General features: G+C 45.6%; 1 protein-coding gene across 19 annotated transcripts in view; it reads left to right on the top strand.

Annotated features, from left to right (window-relative positions):
• Positions 1-21948, top strand: part of CAMTA1 (calmodulin binding transcription activator 1) — a 1356239-nt gene that overhangs the window by 1203404 nt on the left and 130887 nt on the right. For all 19 annotated transcript variants that reach the window (XM_056795879.1, XM_056795869.1, XM_056795868.1 and 16 more), the window contains 2 exons: positions 9344-9484; positions 11297-13146. In XM_056795879.1, coding sequence (XP_056651857.1) covers positions 9344-9484; positions 11297-13146 — 1991 coding nt within the window. The remainder of the gene's footprint in view (positions 1-9343; positions 9485-11296; positions 13147-21948) is intronic.

Below are 21948 nucleotides of genomic sequence, written 5' to 3'. Positions count from 1 at the left end.
GCTTTCCAGAGACCTTGACCTTTAGTCAGAAAAGTATAGAATGATGGACATATAAGACATACCTAATAGCCAAGGCCAACAAGGAGATTCCCTCTGCCAAGTTTCTTGGCCTAAAATGTGCTTGGCATTGGATCAGTGGCATTAAATACTTGCTGAATGGCATTTACAGTGATTAGAGACTACCCTGGCATTGTATTTCTAGGCTTCATGCAAAGACTGTAGCCAGAATGAGGATATCTCCCTTCTGACCAAGAAGATAAAATTCCCATCTCCTTTGATCAGCTAGCCTTTTGACACCTTTCCCCTGCATGATGAGAAATGCCAGTTCTCCTCTTACAACATGGTGTAGTAGATAGCCTATTGGACTTGGAGTCAGGAAAACCTGAATTCAAATTCTGACCCTGCATTCCCACGCCCTACCTATACCAATGAAATCCCAAGTCAGCCCCTCCACAACCACCCTTAAAAATAAGCTGATAACACAGAATTAAGGCAGGAACTCAGAGATCAAGTCCACTAAATATCTAAGCAAAAATCCTCTCTTCAACACCCCTAAAAAGTGGTCCTACAGCCACTGTTTGAAGACCTCCAGAGATGGGAAGCTCACCACCTCCAAAGATAGCCCAGGCCTCTTCTGGATGCCTGTAATTTTTAGGAGGAGACGCTTGGCCTGGGTTTTAAAGGAGGAGGAATTCAATAGACTAAAAGTGGTGGGGAAGACAGGCCAGACATACAGAGTCATAAAGGAAAGAACATGGAGTCAGGAAATCAGAAACCATGGATAGCAAGGAGCTCCACTCTTTGTGCCAGAGCCTCTCTGAAAGAAAGCTGCCAGACCTGCCCAGAGCTTGATCAGCCAACTCCCAGCAGCCAGCCGTCTTCTAGTGGCATTTGGTCATGGGACACATTTCTATAATTTCCCTTTTGGTGACGTCATCAATTCTCAAGGGGTTCAATTACCGTCTCAATGCAGCTGCTTCCCAGAACTCTATATCCAGCCCTTGGTTTTCTCATGAACTTCAGTCTTATATCACCAAAATATCAGATAATTTAAACTAGATAACCATTGTTGTTGTTGTTGTTGTTGTTGTTGTTGTTGTTGTTGTTGTTGTTGAGCCATTTTTCAGTTGTCTAACTCTTCGTGACCCTGGTTGGGGTTTCCTTGGCAAAGATATTGGAGTGGTTTTCCATTTCCTTCTCCAGTTCATTTGACAAATGAGGAGCCTGAGGCAAACAGAGTGAAGTGACTTGCCCAGGGTCACACAGCTATTGTCTGATGGCACATTTGAATTCAGGTCTTCCAGACTCCAGGCCCAACACTTTGTCCATTGCACCAATGTAACCTATAGCCATCTCTACCTCATTATCTTTTCCCTCAAAACCTCCCATCTTCCAAACTTCCCTATTCCTATGACCAGCACCATCGACCTTCTAATCACCCAGGTTCATAGTCTCAGCTTTGTCCTCTACTCTTCAGCCTTCCGTCAGTTGCCAGATGATACCATTTCCATCGCCTTGTAGTCATGCCCCTCTCTCTACTCACAACCTAATTCATGCCCCCATCACCACTCACCTAGAATACTGGGATGGCCTCCTGCTTGGTCCTCCTGTCCCAAACGTCCCCCTAATCCAATCTGTCCTCCCCCCACAGCCACCAAAATCATTTTCCTAGAGTGTATGTCTGATCATGTTATCCCCCCTTGCTCAGTAAACTTCAATGACTCCCTATGGCTTCTAGGGTCAAATATAATCTCTCTTGTCTGGTGTTTAAATGTCTTTGTATCCTGGCCTCTTCCTGTCTGTCCAGTCTTCTTACTCATTATTCCCTAACTCAAATTGTTCAACAAAGAATGGCCAACTCATTGCTTCACACACAGGACAGACTAGTTCATGCCTTGGCACTGGCTGTCCCCAGTGCTTGGAACAAATTGCTTCCTCCCCTCCACCCTTGGAAATCTTTGGATTTTTCAATATTCAACTCAATGGCTTCCTTAAAGCTTTTTCCTTTTTTTAACCTTACATATTAGAATCTGTGTTCTAGGGAAAAAGAGTGGTAAGGGCTGGACAATGGGGGTTAAGTGACTTGCCCAGGGTCACAAAGCTAGGAAGTGTCTAAGGACAGACTTGAACCCAGGACCTCTGGTCTCTATACCTGCCTCTCAATCTACTGAGCCACCAAGCTGTCCCCCATGAAACTTTTCCTTGATTCCTCCCTCCATTCCTAACTTTCAGTGCCTTCCTTCTAAATTATTATTTGGGTTCACTGTGAGCCCTGGCTCAGATTCATTACAAGCAACTCTCCCCCTCTACACATACACACAAAGAACACATACCTATCATATGAATAACCAAAATTCCCTGCATCAAATTCTGTTTTTGTCAAGTAACAAGAGTTAACAATTATTGGGATAATAATAATTATTAATATTATAAATAACAACAATAATACCAATTAACATTTATATAAAACCTACTATGTTGCAAGCTCTGCGCATTTTACAATTATTATCATGTTTGATTTTCAAAACAACCCTTAAAATGCTATTTTTAAAAAGAAGATATTATTACTATCCCCATTTTATAGGTGAGGGACTAAGGCAAAGTGCCTTGGCCAGGGTCACACAAATTTGAACTCAGGTCTTCTGATTCCAGTCCTGGTGAAATAGTTATTTAAAAAAAAGAAAACAACTAAAAAAAAAGTTCACAGATCCCCAGTTAAGAATCCCCTACTACCAGACTAACAGTTGCAGAATAATCCATGATCTTTACTAGTAGTGTGTCTCTACCAGGCATTCCCTAGATAGTGAGGTTAAACTCAAGTGGAAAAGGGAGCCCCCACATTATATGTAAGGATCCCTGTAGGGTGCCTATTGACTAAGAAGACCACATATTAACATTATCTGTATCCTGTTGTGTTTTGTTTTATCTTGTTAAATATTTCCCAATTTCCCTTTAGTCTGGTTCGGGCTGCACTCTGAAATGTTGTGTGTTGGACATCTCTGCCCTACATCAGTGAAATCATCAGTTCAGACAAAGGCAAAATTATGGATAGGGAAGCCAAGGCTCTGAAGGCTTGTGTGACATGTATGCATGTGGTATCCCAGCTGGTGACTCTCAGAGGCAGGATTCAAACCCATGTCTCTTCTGACTCTGCATGGAGGCATTTTTTCTTTATTAATTTTATTTTGAAAACAAATTTCCACATAAGTTTTCCAAAGCCATATGATCTGTATTATAGAACCCAAACCCCCAAACATATACCTAAATAAACAAGCAATGATTTATACATGCTTCCATCTGCATTCTTATTCCAGCAGTTTTTTTTTCCTGGAGGTGGAAAGCATTCTTTGTTATAAATACGTCAGAATTGTCCTGGATCATTGTATTGCTGTTAGTAGCCAAGTCTCTCACATTTGATCATGCCACAATATTGCAGTTACTATGTTTGATGTTCTCATGGTTCTGCTTATTTCACTTGCATCAGTTCACGTAGGTCTTTCCAGCACTTTCTGAAATAACCTGTTCATCCTTCCTTATAGCACAATAGTATTCCATCGCCATCATACACCATAATTTGTACAGCCATTCCCCAATCGAGGGACATCCCTTTAGTTTCCAATTCTTGGCCACCCTAAAAAGCACAGCTATAAATATTTTTGGCCAAACAGGTCTTTTCCCATTCTTCAAAAAATCTCTTTGGGATACAAACTTAGTAGTGGTATTACTGCTCAAAAGGTATGCATTCTTTTATAGCCCTTTGGACATAATCTGGAAGCACTTTTCACAAGACAGTTGCTGCCTGGCTCACAGTAAAGAGAGCAATGCCCCCCCCCCATGATGGGCTCCCAGAGCACCATCTTCTCTTCTCCCATTCCCCCATTGTCCTAGGGCAAAGTAGAATTGAACCTGTCCTGGGGATTCATAGCCTAAGAGTGATGTTTAGTAGAAAGGGATGGGAAGGAGTCCCCTGGGAAGAGAGGTCTCCAGAAACATCCTGCAATCTCCCCTTCCTCTCAAGGTGCCCAGGTCAATGGCTGGTAATCAGGGAGCTGGGATTTATTAGGGCATCTCCCTAGTAAAGGCTCCAATGGCAGGCCTCCTCTGCCAGCTTCAGCTCTCTCTGTGCTGAAGTAAAGATGACTGGCAAGTCTGTTCCCCTGTCATTCAGGACGTGTTATGTTTTGTTTTATTTTTAACCTGGGAATTCCCTTTTATCTTCCTCTATTTTTTTTTCTTTCTGGGTGGTGACCTTAAATTTAATCAAATGTACTTTTAAAACAGTTTTACTTTTGTAGCTCTTATGGATGGGTGGAGGGACACGAGAGGGACATGGGGGATGGGGAGAACTGGTGCGTGTGTTTATTAACCTTCCCTTCATAAGGCACTTTTTTCCCTATAGAAATCTCCTTTCCCGCTGATTCATTATGTGTCGGGAAGCAGAGCGTGACATGTTAAAAGCCGTCTTGATAGTATTTGATATTCAGTACTAACAACTCACCAACTCATAGGAGAGAGTTTTTTTTTTCTTTAAGGGGGGAGGAAGACAATCTGCATATTGGATGTGCCAGGAAGTGGGTAATTTGCATTAAGCATCCAGAAATTCTCTGCTTGCAATCTGTCACCCTTCACTGGGTTTTCATTTTATAACCTTCACAACATAAGGAGGAGAACAAGCAGCAGAATGAGCACAATCAGAGCGGACCCCTGGATGAGAACTGGAGAAGCAACCTTCTCTGGATAGGAAGAGGAAATGATGGGGGAGGCTCTTCCTGCCACAGACCTATGACCAAAGCTAGGTCCTAGAAGGATCATAGAGAGGTTCCCATACACACACCTCATCCTACCACCACCATTCCCATCACAGGCTCAACTTTGATTGGTCAATTCAATCACCAACTGGGAAGATATTCCCCTGCAAAGCAAGTCAGAAATAGCAAGAGATGATAGGGGCAGCTAGGTGGCTTAGTGGATAGAGTGCCAAGCCTGGAGATGAGAGGTCCTGAGTTCAAATATGGCTTCAGATACTTCTTAGCTGTGTGATCCTGGGCAAGTCACTTAATCCCCATTGCCTAGCCTTTACCATTCTTCTGCTTTGGAACCATTACACAATATTGACTCTAAAACAGAAGTTAAGGGGGTTTGGGGGAAGGAAGGAAGGAAGGAAGGAAGGAAGGAAGGAAGGAAGGAAGGAAGGAAGGAAGGAAGGAAGGAAGGAAGGAAGGAAGGAAGGAAGGAAGGAAGGAAGGAAGGAAGGAAGGAAGGAAGGAAGGAAGGAAGGAAGGAAGGAAGGAAGGAAGGAAGGAAGGAAAGAAGGAAGGAAGGAAGGAAGGAAGGAAGGAAGGAAGGAAGGAAGGAAGGAGACTGGCCTTAGAAGAGAGCAGGGAGAATCCTTCAGGCATACAGACTACAAGTAGACTTGAACACAATGGAGAGTTCCTTGTTAAGAGGAAGGTGTACACAACTTCATGAAGACATCACAATTCTCCAAAGGACCATCCTAGTTTAATTCAGACTTAAAGGGGAAAACATGAAAGGAGCCTCAATGTAGGATGTGAGACATCACAAAAGAATAGAAAGAACCCTGAGATTGAGAGTAATATCCCTATGTAGTCGAGTATAAAGAAGAATGGATTTGGAATCAGGAGAACCCAGGTTCTGTTCAAATCTTGGCTTTGCCAATTCATGAACTTGGGCAAGTCACAGAATTAGAGACTATCAGAGATGGTAGGTACTATAATGACCAACTCATAACCTCTGTGGGCCTCCATATTTTCATCTATAAAATGAAGGTTGAACTAGGTGGCCTCTAATCTCCCTTTCATCTTAAGATCTATGGTTCTATGGATGACATAGAATCTAGTGTGAACTTTGCCAAAAACCCAGCTGGATCACAGCTTTCTCATCTGTAAAATGGTGGGATTAGAGAAGAAGACCTTTGAGATTCCCTCCAGCTCTAAGTCCATGATTCAAGGATGCTTGCAGTAAATTCTGAGTTTTTGGTGATGGCTAGTTCACTATAGGAAGCCTAGGAAAGAGTCAACTAGGAAAGGAAGAGATGTAAACCTCACTGGCTAAAGGGCCCTCCTAGAACAAGAATGGTCTAATGAATTTCCCCAACAAAGCCATTCCTCATCTCATCTCCTCCAGGCTGTATTTACCTAAAGTATGGTGAGTAGTTTAAAGTCTACTGGTTGGCACACTAGGTAAAACTTTGGAGTTGGAATCAGGAAGATGCATCTTCCTGAGTTCAAATCTGGCCTCAGACACTTAATGACTTGGATAATTCACTTAACCCTATTTGTCTCAGTTTCCTCAACTGTAAAATAAGCTGGAGAAGGAAATGGCAACCCATTCCAGTAACTTTGCAGAAAAAATCCAGGTGAGGTCAGAAAGAGACTGAAGAACAAAGAATAAATAAAAGAAGGGCTGTCATTTAGTTCAACCTAGAATTGATCCATAATACCATGAGGCAGTTAGGTGGTACAGTAGACAGAGTGAAGGACCTGGAGTTAGGAAGACTCAGCTTCCTTAATTCAAATCTAGCAGCAGACTAGCTGTGTGACCCAGGCCAAGTCACTTAATCTTATTTGCCTCAGTTACTTCATCTGTAAAATGAGATAGAAAAGCAAATGGAAAACCAGTCCAGTATCTCTGTCAAGAAAACCTGAAATGGGGTCATGAAGAGTTGGACACAACTGAACAGCAACAACACAAAAGAGATAGGTCCTCTCCTTTCTGACTGCAGGGCTAGAGGGTGACGTGATAAACTCTCCCTGAAGACTTTCTTGAAAGACCACTCAGACTGTTCCTGCTAACTCTCCATTTTCAATTAGCAGCTCTGCTTGGTGACTCCACAGAACATCATGCCTGCCCCAGAATAAGCTGATCACCTAAAATCTCATCACCATGCTGACTGACTCAGTCTTTTATATTCACAGCCTTCCCAGCTCCTTCAGTTGGCTCTCTCCTTGTATTGGAAGGCTAGAGTGTAGAGGAATAAACTCCCCAAGTCTTCCTTGATAGAAGGCTCCAAATTTTCAGAACTTTCTGGATAACTTCATTTTTCAACAGCAGCTCTGCTTGGTTTGATTTCACAGAGCATTATGTCCCCACTAATGCTCCTCCTCTTTCAGTTTCCATTTATATATCATCTTCCCCTCATTCAATTGTAAATCTTTTGAGAGCAGAGATTGTCTCTCTTTTTCTTATTTTTATTTCTTTTTTATGTGTTTCTTATTTTTAACTCCCCAGTGCTTAGTACAATGCTGGGCACTGAGTAGACTTTTAATAAATATTTAATGAGTTGAGTTGAAATCAAGGCATCTTGTGCCTCAAAATTCCCCTATACTATCCATCACAGTTTGGTATTCAAGGGAAGGTCCTGATCTGTAGCCCATGATGGGTGGACCTCTCCCCAGAAACACGAGGGCCACAGAATCTAACCACTTGCAAGAATCATCCCAGCAGTGTCAGATAAAGTGAAGCAACTGGATATCAGAAGACACAATAGGTCACAGGAATAACTTCAAAGGATGCAGGCAGTGTGAGTAGTTAGACAACAAAGGTAGAGGGATTACCAACAGAATCATAGGATGCCAAAATCAGGAGAGAATCTAGAACGTCAAGCTGGGAAGAACCAGGAAACATGACCCATTGGAGCTGGAAAGTCAAACTAACAAGCATGTAGTAAGCACCTATTACATGTCAGGCACTATGTCTGAGCCCAGGGGTTACAAGAAGAGGCAAAGGCACAAAACCCAAAACTATCCCAGCTCCATGAATCAACCAGTCTGAGGGGGAAGACAACAGGCAAACAACTATGATATATTTAGGATAAACTGATCATGAGAGAGGAAAGACATTAGCACTAAAGGATCTAGAGAAAGGGTTCTTAGAAGAAGTGGCACCTTAACTGAGACTTGAAGGAAGCTAAGAGGAAAAGAGAGGAAGAGAGAGAATATTCCCAGCATAGAGACAAAGTATCTTGTGAGAAGAACAGCAAAGAGAACAGTGTCACTTTTCAGGATAGGTGGAGGACAATAGGATGTAAGAAAATTGGAAAGTTAGGAGGGAATTAGATTATAAAGGGCTTTGGATGCCAGAGGATTTTATAGTTGATTCTAAAAATAATAGAGGCATCTAGGTGACATAGTGGATAGAGCACTAGAACTAGAGTCAGGAAGACCTGAGTTCAAATATGACACTTACCAGTTGTGTGACCCCAGGCAAGTCACTTTACCCTGTTGGCCTCAGTTTCTTTATCTATAAAATAAACTGGTGAAGTAAATAGCAAATTACTTCAATATCTTTCACAAGAAAATTTCTTTTCACATAACTCCAAATGGGGTCATGAAGAATGGAAGAACAGCACAAGCATAAATCACAAGGACCCACTCTAGTTGAATTGTTTGTTTTTTATAGAGAGATAAATTCATCAGGTCTATTAGGAAAATCATTTTGACCCTGAGTGAAGGCTGGGCTGTAGTAAGGAGTAACTTGAGGCATGGAAGCCATCCAGAAGGCTAGTGCCACAGGCCAGGTGTGAGGTGATAAAGACCCACACTAAGGTGATAGTAGTGTCAGAGGATAAAAGATGGCATATATAAGAGAGTTTGCAAAGGTAGAATTAATGGGACTTGAGGAGAGACAGAGACAAGACAAAAAGAAAGGACAGACAGAGAGGTGAAAGAATGAGAAAGAGATAGAAGAGACAAAGAGAAGGAAGCATGAAAGAAGAGAGACAGAAATAGAGAGGCAAAGAGAAAGAAAGGAGAGACAGTGAGGTAAAAGAAGGAGAGAGAGGAGACAGAGAGGGGAGAGAGAAATAGAGACAGAGAGGAGAGATAGGCAGGAGAGAGACAGAGACAAAGAGAGGCAGAGATGGAAGAGAGAGGTGGACAGAGAGATAGGGAGGAAGGAAGGAAGGAAGGAAGGAAGGAAGGAAGGAAGGAAGGAAGGAAGGAAGGAAGGAAGGAAGGAAGGAAGGAAGGAAGGAAGGAAGGAAGGAAGGAAGGAAGGAAGGAAGGAAGGAAGGAAGGAAAGAAGGAGGGAAGGAAGGAGGGAAGGAGGGAAGGAGGGAAGGAGGGAAGGAGGGAAGGAAGATGGGAATAGATAGACACCAAAGAAGGAGAGAAAGGGGAAGGCAGGCATTTGGTGGGGAAGTATCATATGCCACAGATAGTACCCAGAGGGCTTGGTCACTCAGAGAATGTGCCTTTCTTTCCCACCTTTCTATTTCCCCCCTTCATGCCATTCTCTCTACCCATTGATCCAGCCCACTGACAAGGGGATTGGAGCCCCAGAGGCAGCCTCTGATGGCAATCATCTACTTCTCTCTCTACAGTCCATGGCATCAAATGGACATGCAGCAATGGCAACAGCAGTTCTGGTTTCTCTGTGGAACAGCTGGTACAGCAGATCCTCGACAGCCACCAGACCAAGCCCCAGCCTCGGACACACAACTGCCTCTGCACTGGCAACTTGGGTGAGTTGACCCCAGGGGTGGCAGTGTGGGACTGGGGCATTCAAGAAGGGGAGGGCAGTAGGCAGAATGATGACTCAGGGTCCCCCACCTCTGCCTTCCTGACACAAAAGTATTCTCACTTCTCTACATGTGGCATAGATTTCCATTTAAGGGAGAAGGGATTAGGGATCAAACCATAAAGCTGGTGCCCCTTGGAGGAGACAAGCTGGAGAGGAGGCAGAGGCTAGTATCCATCTCCAGCCTGACAAAACAATCTGAATGAGGCCCTGCTTGATTGTTTAGGTCAGGAAAATAAGTCAAGAGAATTTTTCTCTTAGGGGACAGCTAGGTGGCTCAGTGGATTGAGAGTCAGGTCTGTAGTTCTGGGTTCAAATCTGGCCTCGGATGCTTCCTAGCTATGTGACCCTGGGCTAATCACCTAACCCCCATTGCCTAATCTTTACCACCCTTCTGCCTTGGAACCAATAGGCAGTATTGATTCTAAGATGGAAGGTAAGGGTTTGAGAGAGAGAAGAGAGAGAGAGAGAGAGAGAGAGAGAGAGAGAGAGAGAGAGAGAGAGAGACAGAGAGAGAGACAGAGAGAGAGACAGAGAGAGAGAGACAGAGAGAGAGAGAGAGACAGAGAGAGAGAGAGAGAGAGAGAGAGAGAGAGAGAGAGAGAGAGAGAGAGAGAGAGAGATGGAGAGAGAGGGAGAGAGAGGGAGAGAGATGGAGAGAGAGAGAGAGAGAGAGAGAGAGAGAGAGAGAGAGAGAGAGAGAGAGAGAGAGAGAGAGAAGAGGTGTGAAGAAATAGGGACAGTGGGAGGAAAGACAAAAAAGTCAGTCTTACTCAGACTGTATTGTGCTCGGACACATATATACAAAAATCAGCAAGAGGCCTGACCTAGATCCCCAGGGTTTTTTAGAGTGAACTCAGCTCCTCCAACCCCACCTCAAATGGACTAATAGGGTCAGCCTCTCCTTTAACCTCCTTCAGCTTCAAAGATCCAGGGGGCCCCCTAGACTTCAAGACTAATGTGCCTGCTTTCCTAATCATCTTATTTGCTCCCTGGGGTGAGATCGCCCCACTCCCTTCAGTTCCTTAATTAGATGTTATCATTAAAGGGTCCTATCTCTTCTCTGTTAAGTCCATGTATTTGAGATTCTTGATGGGGGATACTTGTGACGGAATCATGGGAGAACTTTCCCTTTTATCAAGAACAATGGCCTATGTCTGATGGAAGGAAAATAATGATGGAAGTGGGACGGGAGGGCCTGCTGAGCCTGCTGAGCACAGTGTCCTTGGAGAAAAGCTTAGAAAGGCTGGACTTCTTTCCCCTTTGTTTGCTTGTGGGCTTCAACGAAGAGCAGGATTGGAACAAGAAGGGAGAGGGCATTCCCGGCAAAAATACCATCATGAGTGAAGGCACAGAGGTGGGAATTTTGAGAATATGTTTCAGAAACAGTGAGAAGTTCAGCTTGGCTGCAATGAATAGTGCATGAAGGAAATAAAGGGCAGGGAAGATCAACTGAGGCAGAGAGCTGAGAGTGCTAGACTAAGGGTTTTGAATGAATTAAATTCTTGTCCTCCAATAAAATTTCAGCCTCAAAGACAGGGTGCCCATTCTAGGCTCCGTTTGGGTTTTTGGTTCGGTCTCCCCCCGACAGCCTGCATGACTTCTGTTGGGCTCGGGGCCTCCGCGGAGGTTTGGGGGCCTGGCCGTCTGTTCGGGGATCCGGGGCCAGGCAGGCACAGACGGTCAGAAGATGCTCGGGGCCCCGTCTAACTCTGTCCGTGTGTGTACGTGTCTATTGTCTCTCTCTTGGCCACAGGAGCAGGTAGCAGTGTGCATCACAAGTGTAACAGTGCCAAACACCGCATCATATCGCCAAAGGTCGAACCACGGACAGGTGGGTACAGCGCTCACTCAGAGGTACAAAATAATGATGTCTCCGAAGGCAAGAATGAGCACAGTCATGGCAAGGCCTCGAGCCGGGAGAAGAGGAACGGCAAGGTGGCGAAGCCCGTGCTGCTGCATCAGAACAGCACCGAGGTGTCCTCCACCAATCAGGTGGAGGTCCCCGACACCACCCAGAATTCTCCCGTGTCCATCAGCAGCGGCTTGAACAGTGACCCGGACATGGCCGACAGCCCCGTGGTCACGGGGGTATCCAGTATGGCGGTGGCCTCTGTGATGGGCAGCTTGTCCCAGAGCGCCACCGTCTTCATGTCGGAGGTCACCAACGAGGCCGTGTACACCATGTCCCCCACGGCCGGCCCCAACCAGCACCTGCTCTCGTCCGACGCCACCACGCAGGGCCTCGTCCTGGCGGTGAGCTCCGACGGCCACAAGTTCGCCTTCCCCGCCACGGGGAGCGCCGAGGGTCTGTCCATGTTGCCCACCAACGTGTCCGAAGAGCTGGTGCTCTCCACCACCCTCGACGGTGGCCGGAAGATCCCGGAAACCACCATGAACTTTGACCCGGACTGTTTCCTCAACAACCCCAAGCAGGGACAGACCTATGGGGGTGGGGGGCTGAAAGCAGAGAGCATGGGCTCCAGCCTGAGGCAGTCGCCCACGGCCGAGCGGGTCAGCTTCAGCTTCAGCGCGGCCCTCACCAAGGAGATCAAGACGGAGGACACGTCCTTTGAGCAGCAGATGGCCAAAGAAGCGTATTCCTCCTCCAACCCCTCCAACTCCCTCACCCTGTCGGCCGGCTCGAGCCTGCTCCCCTCGGGCGGGGGGCTCAGCCCCAGCACCACCCTGGAGCAGATGGACTTCAGCGCTATAGACTCCAACAAGGACTATGCCTCCAGCTTCAGCCAGACCGTGCACAGCCCCCACGTCCACCAGACGCCTTCCCCTAGCTTCTTTCTGCAGGATGCCAAACCCATCCCCCTGGACCAGAGCGCCCACCCCACCCTCAACGACTCGGGGAGCTCCTTCGTGCCGCTGGGGATGGCCACGGTGAAGACGGAGGCCCCTCCGACCCCCTCCTGCAACGGCTCTGTGGAGACCCGGATAGAGTCCACGACCTCGCTGCAGCTCATGCAGTTCCAGGCCAACTTCCAGACCATCACGGCAGAGGCGGAAGTTCCCATGGAGACCTCGCAGGCGGCCGACGGGAACGAGACCCTCCTCAAGACCGGGGAGCTCCAGAGCTGCAGCTCGGAGCACTACATGCAGCCCGAGAGCAACGGGAGCCTCAGGAACGGGGCCAGCATCCCCATTCTGCACGGGAACATGGTCCAGGGGCTCTACCCCGTGGCCCACCACACCCTCAACAACTCCTCCAACATGGAGCTGAGCTTGGACCACTTCGACATCTCCTTCAGCAACCAGTTCTCCGACCTGATCAACGACTTCATCTCGGTGGAAGGCGGGAGCAGCACCATCTATGGACACCAGCTCGTGTCGGGGGACGGCGCGGGGCTCTCGCAGGCGGAAGACGGCAACCGGGCCTCCTTCGGCCAGGCCGAAATGTGCATCCCCTGCTGCAGCCCCCAGCAGGGCACTATGCAGCTGAGCGGCGCCGAGAGCGGGGCCGGCACCATGGCCTACATGCATGTGGCCGAGGTGGTCTCTGCGGCCACTGCAGCCCAAAGCACCCTGGGATTGCTGCAGCAGAGTGGGCGAGTCTTCATGGTGACCGACTACTCCCCTGAGTGGTCTTACCCAGAGGTAAGCTGCTGGCGCTTCCTTCCCAACCAGCGCCACCAGCGGGGCCATCTCTCATTGCACACATACGAGGGCATCAAGATCATTTGCATGTAATTAATTGCCTTCTCTTGATTATGAAGATCTATATCTGGGGAAGGTATAGATCCCAAAGTACTTCTGTCTCTCCCAAGCGATGCTTCTCAAAATGGTGCTGTAGACGCCCCGCCTTCGCGATGCTGATTGGCTAAAAGCTGCTCATACATCTCAGCAGAATGAAAGGTCAGAAGGATTGGGCTGGATGAGACACGGAGCAGGGCTAACCTAACTAACGAGCGAGCAAAGCATGATAGCATTTCCATAGCACTCTAAGGTTTGCCAAGCGTTTTACACATGTTATCTCACTTCATCCTCACAACCACCCGAGGAGGTAGGTGCTCTCGTTATCTCCATTTCGCAGGTGAGGAAACTGAGGTAGACTTGCCCAGAGCCTCACCCTAACAGATGTCTAAGGCAGGGTTTAGTCGCAGTCAGCATTTATAGGACACTCGAACCTATGCAGGGCATTTCACAACCATCCCTTTTTCCCCTCACAAACAACTCTAGGAGGTAGATTCTACTGTTATCTTCATTTTACAGATGAGGAAACTGAGGCAGACTCACAATCATGATAGCATTTATATAGTACTCTAGAGTAGCAAAGCATTTTATATATGTCCTCTCTCTTCATCCTCACAACAACCCAAGGAGGTAGCTGCTATTATTATCTATTTTTCAGTTGAGGAAACTGAGGTAGACAGACTTGCCCAGAGCCATATCTCTAATAAATGTCTAAGGCAGGGTTTAGTCACAGTTAGCATTTATAAGACACTCAAACCTTTGCAGGGCATTTCACAAACATCCCTTTTCCCCCCTCACTAACAACTCTAGGAGGTAGATTCTACTGTTATCTTCATTTTACAGATGAGGAAACTGAGGCAGACTCACAATCATGATAGCATTTACATAGTACTCTAAAGTAGCAAAGCATTTTATATATGTCCTCTCTCTTCATCCTCACAACAACCCAAGGACTTGGTGCTGTTATTATCTCCATTTTACAGATAAGGAAACTGAGGCAGACTCACAGTCATGATAGTATTTATATAGTACTCTAAAGTAGCAAAGCATTTTATATATGTCCTCTCTCTTCATCCTCACAACAACCCAAGGACTTGGTGCTATTATTATCTCCATTTTACAGATAAGGAAACTGAGGCAGACTCACAGTCAGGATAGTATTTATATAGTACTCTAAAGTAGCAAAGCATTTTATATATGTCCTCTCTCTTCATCCTCACAACAACCCAAGGACTTGGTGCTATTATTATCTCCATTTTACAGATAAGGAAACTGAGGCAGACTCACAGTCATGATAGTATTTATATAGTACTCTAAAGTAGCAAAGCATTTTATATATGTCCTCTCTCTTCATCCTCACAACAACCCAAGGACTTGGTGCTATTATTATCTCCATTTTACAGACGAGGAAACTGAGGTAGACAGACTTTCCCGGAGCTTCACCTCTAACAGATGTCTAAGGAAGGGTTTAGTCGCAGTCAGCATTTATAGGACACTCGAACCTATGCAGGGAATTTCCCAATCATCCCTTTTTCCCCTCACAAACAACTCTAGGAGGTAGATTCTACTGTTATCTTCATTTTACAGATGAGGAAACCGAGGCAGACTCACAATCATGATAGCATTTACCTAGTACTCTGAGGTAGCAAAGCATTTTATATATGTTCTCTCACTTCATCCTCACAACAACCCAAGGAGGTAGCTGCTATTATTATCTATTTTGCAGGTGAGGAAACTGAGGTAGACAGACTTGCCCAGAGCCATATCTCTAATAAATGTCTAAGGCAGGGTTTAGTCACAGTTAGCATTTATAAGACACTCAAACCTTTGCAGGGCATTTCACAAACATCCCTTTTCCCCCTCACAGACAATCTTGGGAGGTAGATTCTACCACTATCTTCATTTTACAGATGAGGAAACTGAGGCAGACTCACAATCATGATAGCATTTATATAGTACTCTAGAGTAGCAAAGCATTTTATATATGTTCTCTCACTTCATCCTCACAAAAACCCAAGGAGGTAGCTGCTATTATTATCTCCATTTTTCAGTTGAGGAAACTGAGGTAGACAGACTTGCCCAGAGCCTCACTTCTAATAAATGTCTAAGGCAGGATTTATGTCACACTCTAATGTTTGCAGAGCATTTCACAAACATCTCTTTTTTTTTCCTCACAAACAACTCTTGGGAGATGGGTTTCTGCTATTATCCTTATGTTACAAATAAGGAAACCGAAGTACAAACAATTGGGTGACTTGTCTGGGGTCACACAGCTCCTAAATGGCAGAGACTACATTAGAACTCAGGTCTTCTTACTCTCAGGTCCAGTGCTCTTATCCATTGGGCCACTTGGGATTTAAACTCGGGTCTTCCAAATTCAGACCAATTCAGCTGAACATTTACTGAAGTAGCATCAACCAACAAGAATTTATTAGCCGCAAGGCAGCTAGATAGCTCTGTGTATAGAGAGCCAAGTCCAGGGAAGGGAGTTCCTGGATTCAAATCTGAACAGAAGATACTTCCTAACAGTGTGACCCTGGGCAAGTCACTGAACCCTATTTGCCTAGACTTTCTCATTAAAAAAAATTATTAACCACCAAAATGTACAAGGCACTCTACTAGCTATTGGGGATACAATTATAAAAAGGTCATATGCCCTATGTTGTCAAGCAACTTATACTGGCATACTTAAAAGGATCCCTAGAAATCACTGATAGTGTCTTAGTCCTTCATTTTACAGAGGAGGGAATGGGCCCAAGGAAGGGAAATGACTTGCCCAAAGTCACGTCAGTCTTTAGTAACTTTAGTAAGTATCCTGAAACCCAGATCAGTTCTTCTCCCCCCCCCCCCACAAGCTTTGTTTCTAGCCTTGAAAGATGAGAGCTTAGTGAAAGAAAGAACCTGGAACAATGGAGAGAGTACTGGACTTGGAATCAGAAAAATGTGGGTTTAAATCCTCCCGTGGACACTTATTAGCTGTGTGACCATGAGCAAGGTACTTCATCTCTTGTGCTTCAGGCAACTCCATAAGCCTTAGCTTCTAAGACATAAAGTGTTTTGATCAAAGATTGGTTTTAATCAGCACTGGTATTGTGAATTCCCAAATGGGAGTATCCTCATGTTGATGAAATGGAGGCAACTTGGTACAGTGAAAATAGCATCCATTTTGGACTCAGAGGTCTTGGGTTCAAATTCTGCCTTTGACATTGACAGCCTATGATCCTGTAAAGGTCACCTGACCTTCTGGACCTTAGTTTTCCCTCCTGTAAAATGAGGGGATTGGTTGGCTTAGATAGCCTCTGAGATCCCTTTTAGATCTGTCTTATGGTGTGGGTTCAAATCCCACTTCTGGTGGTTACTACCTATCTAAACTGGGGCAACAGGCAAGCAACTGCCTGAATGGACATAGCATTTTGTTTCAAAGGCAGAATTTGAGCCCAGATCTTCCTGAGCTACAGTGTTCTAACCACTCTGCAACTAGTTGCTGGGAGACCCTAGGGAAAGTCATGTCCCCCCTTGTTTTTCCTCCATAGACTGAGGGGGTTAGACGAGTCCCTGAGGTGACCTCCAGGGAGAAGCTTGGGACTGGCCTTGCAATCCCAGGTCACGATCAAGTCCCATTCCTGGAGGCTGATTGGCTCCTCGCCACAGACTAGCTAGGAACTTCAGGAGAGCAGGCTGGCAAGCCGGAGCTGGGCACACCGAAGAGGTTACCAACCACTGCTCCATCTTTAATTGCAGTGAGATGGAATCACGGGCACCAGCCTAGTGGGGTTAGGGTGCCCGATAGGACCGGGGGCAATCTGGGAAAGATGGGAAGAAGGTAAGGAATCAAGTGGCTGGGGGTAGGGGATGCTAGCAGATTGGCACCCTAGGTGAGCAAAACAAAAGGTCCCATGTGGAAAGACACCATGGTACCCTATCTAGGGAAGGGAAAAGGGGAGACCGGGCTAGGGAGGCACTCCTCTGGCATTCAGCTGCTTGAAGAGCTGTCCTAGAAAGGTTCATTTCTTATTTTAATGCAGCAGTCTTGCTAGTAAGGCAGCAGGACACAGAGATGGAGTCAAGGACTCCTAAGCACAGGTCCCACTTCTGGTGGTTACTGATAAATGACCCTACGCAGGTCACCTGGCCTCCTGGTGCCCTCAGACTGAAAGACTCCAGGTTGTAGCCTTGGAGCTTCTCTGCCTTGAAGGAGATTTCCTCCCCGGGGGTTCTTTATATCCATAGAAGCACACGCCTAGTAGAAGTACAAATGCAAATTCAAGATGGCCATCTGCTCTAGTGATGACTGTCAATAGCCCCTCAATTAGCCAATATTGATGAAGCACCTACTACACTCCATGCCAGGCTCTGTGCTGAACACCTGTGATACAGAAAGAAGCAAAGGGCAGTCCCTGCCCTCAGGGAGCTAACAATTGAAGGAAGGAAGGAGATAACACGCACAAAGCTCTACAACGCAAGGGATATACAGGAAACACAGAAGGAGATAATTAACCCAGGGAAGGCATTCAAATTAAGAGGGTTTCTAGTGGCCAGAATTTTAGTGGGGAATTATAAGGAAGCTGAGATGAAGATGAGAAGGGAGAACACTCCAGACATGGAGTGACAGAGAAAATGCCTAAAGCTGAGAAATGAAGTATCTTGTTTCTGGAACATCCAGAAGACCAATGTCACCAGATAAAGGGTGGAGTAAGGTATAAAAAGGATGGAAAGGGAGGAGGAGGCTAGGTAATAAAGGGCTTTGAATGCCAAACAGCATTTAATATTTGCCTCTCGAGACAATAGGGAGCCACTGGAGTTAATTGAGTAGGGGGTGACATGATCAGACCTGCACTTGAGAAAAATCACTGGTCTCTGATTAGAGATTGGATTGGAAGGGGGAGAGACTTGAGGCAGGCTGACCTCTCAGCAGACTATTGAAAGAGTCCAGGTACTTGCTGGCGAACCTATGACATGTGTGCCAGAAGGGGTTGCTCCGTTTCTCCTCTCCATGCATGCCTGAGGACATTTCTCAAATCACCCGCCCCTCTGCCCAGCAGCCCAATAGGAGCACTTCCTCCCTCCCTTGTCTGGGGTAAGGCAGGGGGCTCACATGCAGTATGAGGGTTGCAGTTTGGGCACTTGGTCTCTAAAAGGTTCACCATCATTGCACTAGAGTGATGGCAGTATCAAAGGAGAGAAGGGGAGTTATTTGAGAAATGGTTCAATGGCAAAATTGACAGACCTTGGCAACACCCTGTATATGGTGGAGTGAGAGATAATAAGAAATCCAGGATGACTCCTATGTTGTAAGCCTGAAGAACTGAGAGGATAGTGTTGCCCTCTACAGTAACAGGGGCATTGAGGGAGATTGGGGGGAAGGAAAGGATGGTTTAGGGGGGAAAGATAATTCATTTTTTGGACATATCAAGTATATGACATCCACTAAATATCCAGTTCCAGATGGCTAAAAGGCAGTTAGAAATGTGAGACTGAAGGTTAAGCATTGGGATAGTTGATAGATTAGAGAACCATCAGAATAGAAATAGTCATTAAATCCATGGAAGCTTCATTGCCAAGTGAAGAAGTATAGACAGAGGAGAGGACCAAGGACAGAGCCCTGAGTGACACCTACAATTAAAAAGTCTTACAAAAGAAACAAAGAAGGAGCAGTCAAAGAGGTAGGAAGAGAGAATGGTGGCCAGAAAACCTATTATGGAGAATGAGGACTGAGAATAGACCCCTCACTTGATTTGGTAACCAGATCATTAGGAACTTTGGAGGGAGTCATTTCACTGATCAGAAGCTAAATTATGATGGGTGTAGAAGAGAGTGGATCCAGAGAAAATGGAGATCCCTAAATCTAGGTTCCTCAGTACTAGTTACTTCTCCACTTAGAGGAGTCTTTAGATCATTCAATGATGGGCAACCTTTTGATCTTGGTGTGTCAAAATTTGCCAAAAAACCAAGCATTACTTGGGTGGTGTGTCATTTCTATAAAAAACATGTCCTTCTGGGCATGCGGCCCCATACTTCTCTGTATGCAGCTGCATGTCATTGAAAATGACTACTCGTGTCAGTGCTGACATGTGTGCCATAAGTTCACCATCATGGACTTAGGATAAAGGGCAGGGTCTCTCTAAAGCTGACCCCTGACTCTGGATATCTTCAGAGGGAGTTTAGGGAGTACATACTGGCTGCTGCCTTCAGAACTGTAGACAAAAGGGCAACAAGAGTAGGTCCCCTTCATGACCCCATCACATCTCAGCCTCACTTTTCCACTGGTTTCTTCATTCTCAGACCCAGGTAACCACGAGTACAACCTTTACTGATCTAAGAAACACTGGCTTGTCTCAGAGAAAGTCAAATCTCCAGCTTGTCACAAGATGGCAGCATAGGAACAAGGAAAGTGGGAAATTATTATTCACAATCTGGGTTTGGCCTTGAGATGCTGTATTCAATCCTAAAATGCCTGGACTTTCAAAGGTTTCCACTTTATATCAAGGGGATTTGGGGAGCAAGGGAGATAAAAAGAGGAAAAACATTAAATTCTCCTAAATTTCACTTTTGTTTTAAAAACTAAGCTTCTGCCCCAATTATTTCAAGGAGTAACTGAGGTGGGTGATAGGAAAAACCAGAGAGGCAGAAGAATTTAGCCAGAGTGTCTGTATTTAACTTCGATTTAGTACCTATATGAGACTAAATATCTAGGAAGATTCTGGCAGCTATGTGACACTCAGGGCCTCTATATTTTATCTGAAAAAGAAGGGAGTTAGACTAAGTGATCTGAAGTTCCTTCCAGCTTTATCCAACTTCAGAGATGAGGATATCACTAGTCTTATGGTTCTATCAGGGAGCTCCTGGAGTCTCTACAAGGCTTTGCTGCTTCTCCTAGAGGAAAGGTCATCCCTGATTTCCCAATGCTGGGCCCCAGAACAAGACCTGGCCTCAAGGAAGTCACTACCTTTGATGTCTCTCCCAGATGTGGGAAGTCCTGTCCCATCACCCTCTGCCCTGATCTGTTCAGGTTCAGGCTATGCTGTTCAGACTCCCAGAAGACTCCCAATAATTTGGGGGCTAGCATTCTGAGTCATGTTAGGGGATCCCCAAATCTGCTTCCTGATAGAATTGATTTCCAGAGATAAGGTCATGGTTGAGCAAGGCCAAGCTTTTCCTCTCCTGTCAATCCCTTTTCTATCTATTTGAGGTGGGTCCTCTCTGACCAGTGCCCATATTTCCCTGGCCATTTGGGGTGGCACTGCTTAGCAGCATGGCACAGTCTGGCATTTTAATTTCCTGGCTCCCCTGACAATTTTCCCTTTTAAAATCCCCTCATGAACACCTTCATTCCCACTAGCTTCCTCACCTATTCTCTCCCTTACCTTTCTTTCTTTCTTTCTTTCTTTCTTTCTTTCTTTCTTTCTTTCTTTCTTTCTTTCTTTCTTTCTTTCTTTCTTTCTTTCTTTCTTTCTTTCTTTCTTTCTTTCTTTCTTTCTTCTTCCTTCCTTCCTTCCTTTCTTTCTTTCTTTCTTTCTCTCTATTGCTTTCTTTCTTTCTCTCTATTGCTCTCTCTCTCTCTCTCTCTCTCTCATCTCCATTTTCCTTAAGCTATTTGTCTATTCACTACTTTTTCAAAAATGGAAATAACCCAGAAATGGGAATCATGGAACCTGGGCCTTCATCTAAGCCACTATCTTTGACTCCACCACAGGGCATTTGCGTGGCTTCAGGCAAATCACTTTGCCTTTCCTGACCCCCATTTCCTCAACTATAAAACAACCAAACCCAGGCTGAGATGAATACACGGAGCATTTAAATATCCAAGAGCTGAAATTTCAGCTGGAAGCTCTCACATCCCCTGCCTCTCCTCCTCCCCCCACCTCCTGCTCCCTTCCATCTTTTCATTCTTTTATTATCACAATGGAACACAGGCAAATCTCCTGTGGAGAGAGGCAGAGCAGGCTGCAATTAGAGGCGGTGGGCTCATCTCAAATGGATATAGTCCAGCTGAGCCACTGTTGCCATGGAAACCTGCACCTGGATGAGGGAGCCTGAACCATCCAGCTGGTTGTGGCAGGGGAAGAGGGGTATCTCCATGGGAAAGGGGCCAATTTTCTCTCCAGAACTGCCATTCTTAATCCCCCTGTCAACTTGGGCTGACCCAATTCAATCCTGGCTTTGCAACAACCTCCATTAGGCAGTGATAGTTTTTGTTCTCTGTGAAAATTGTGTGGGACTTTATAAGATTACAGAACCATCCTTCCCAACAGCACCCTGTTCCCTGGTGCTCACCACCTCCCTATCTCATCTCTCAGGGTTCCAAGGAGCCTTTCCCCCTAGTTTAGGATCAGAAAAAGGTAGATTTTTTGAGCCAGGAGGACCTTAATGACTATTTAGTTCAACTCACTCATTTTATACATGAAGGACTTGAGGTCAGGAAAAGGAAAATGATTTTCCCTGCAGTCACTTAGTAACTGAAGCTGATCTTTCTGACTCCAAATTCAGTGCCCTCATCACTCTCAAAGACTGTCTCTTACACATTCTGTAACCAGTTCTCTAATGACCCTCAAGGCTTCATCCAACAGGAACAAGAGTTATCCAGAAAGCCCTGGACTAGAGCCAGAAGAACTAGGATGCCAGCTCAGAGGACCGACTCTAGTTTAGATATTGATCTGTTCCTTTCCCACCTGTGTGACTTTGAAAAAGTTGTAGAATAATAGACAC

Source organism: Monodelphis domestica, chromosome 4 (genome assembly GCF_027887165.1).
Source record: "Monodelphis domestica isolate mMonDom1 chromosome 4, mMonDom1.pri, whole genome shotgun sequence".
In the NCBI taxonomy this organism is placed as follows: Eukaryota; Metazoa; Chordata; class Mammalia; order Didelphimorphia; family Didelphidae; genus Monodelphis; species Monodelphis domestica.
The sequence above is the reverse complement of the archived record's forward strand: the minus strand, read 5'-3'. Positions and strand labels throughout refer to the sequence as shown.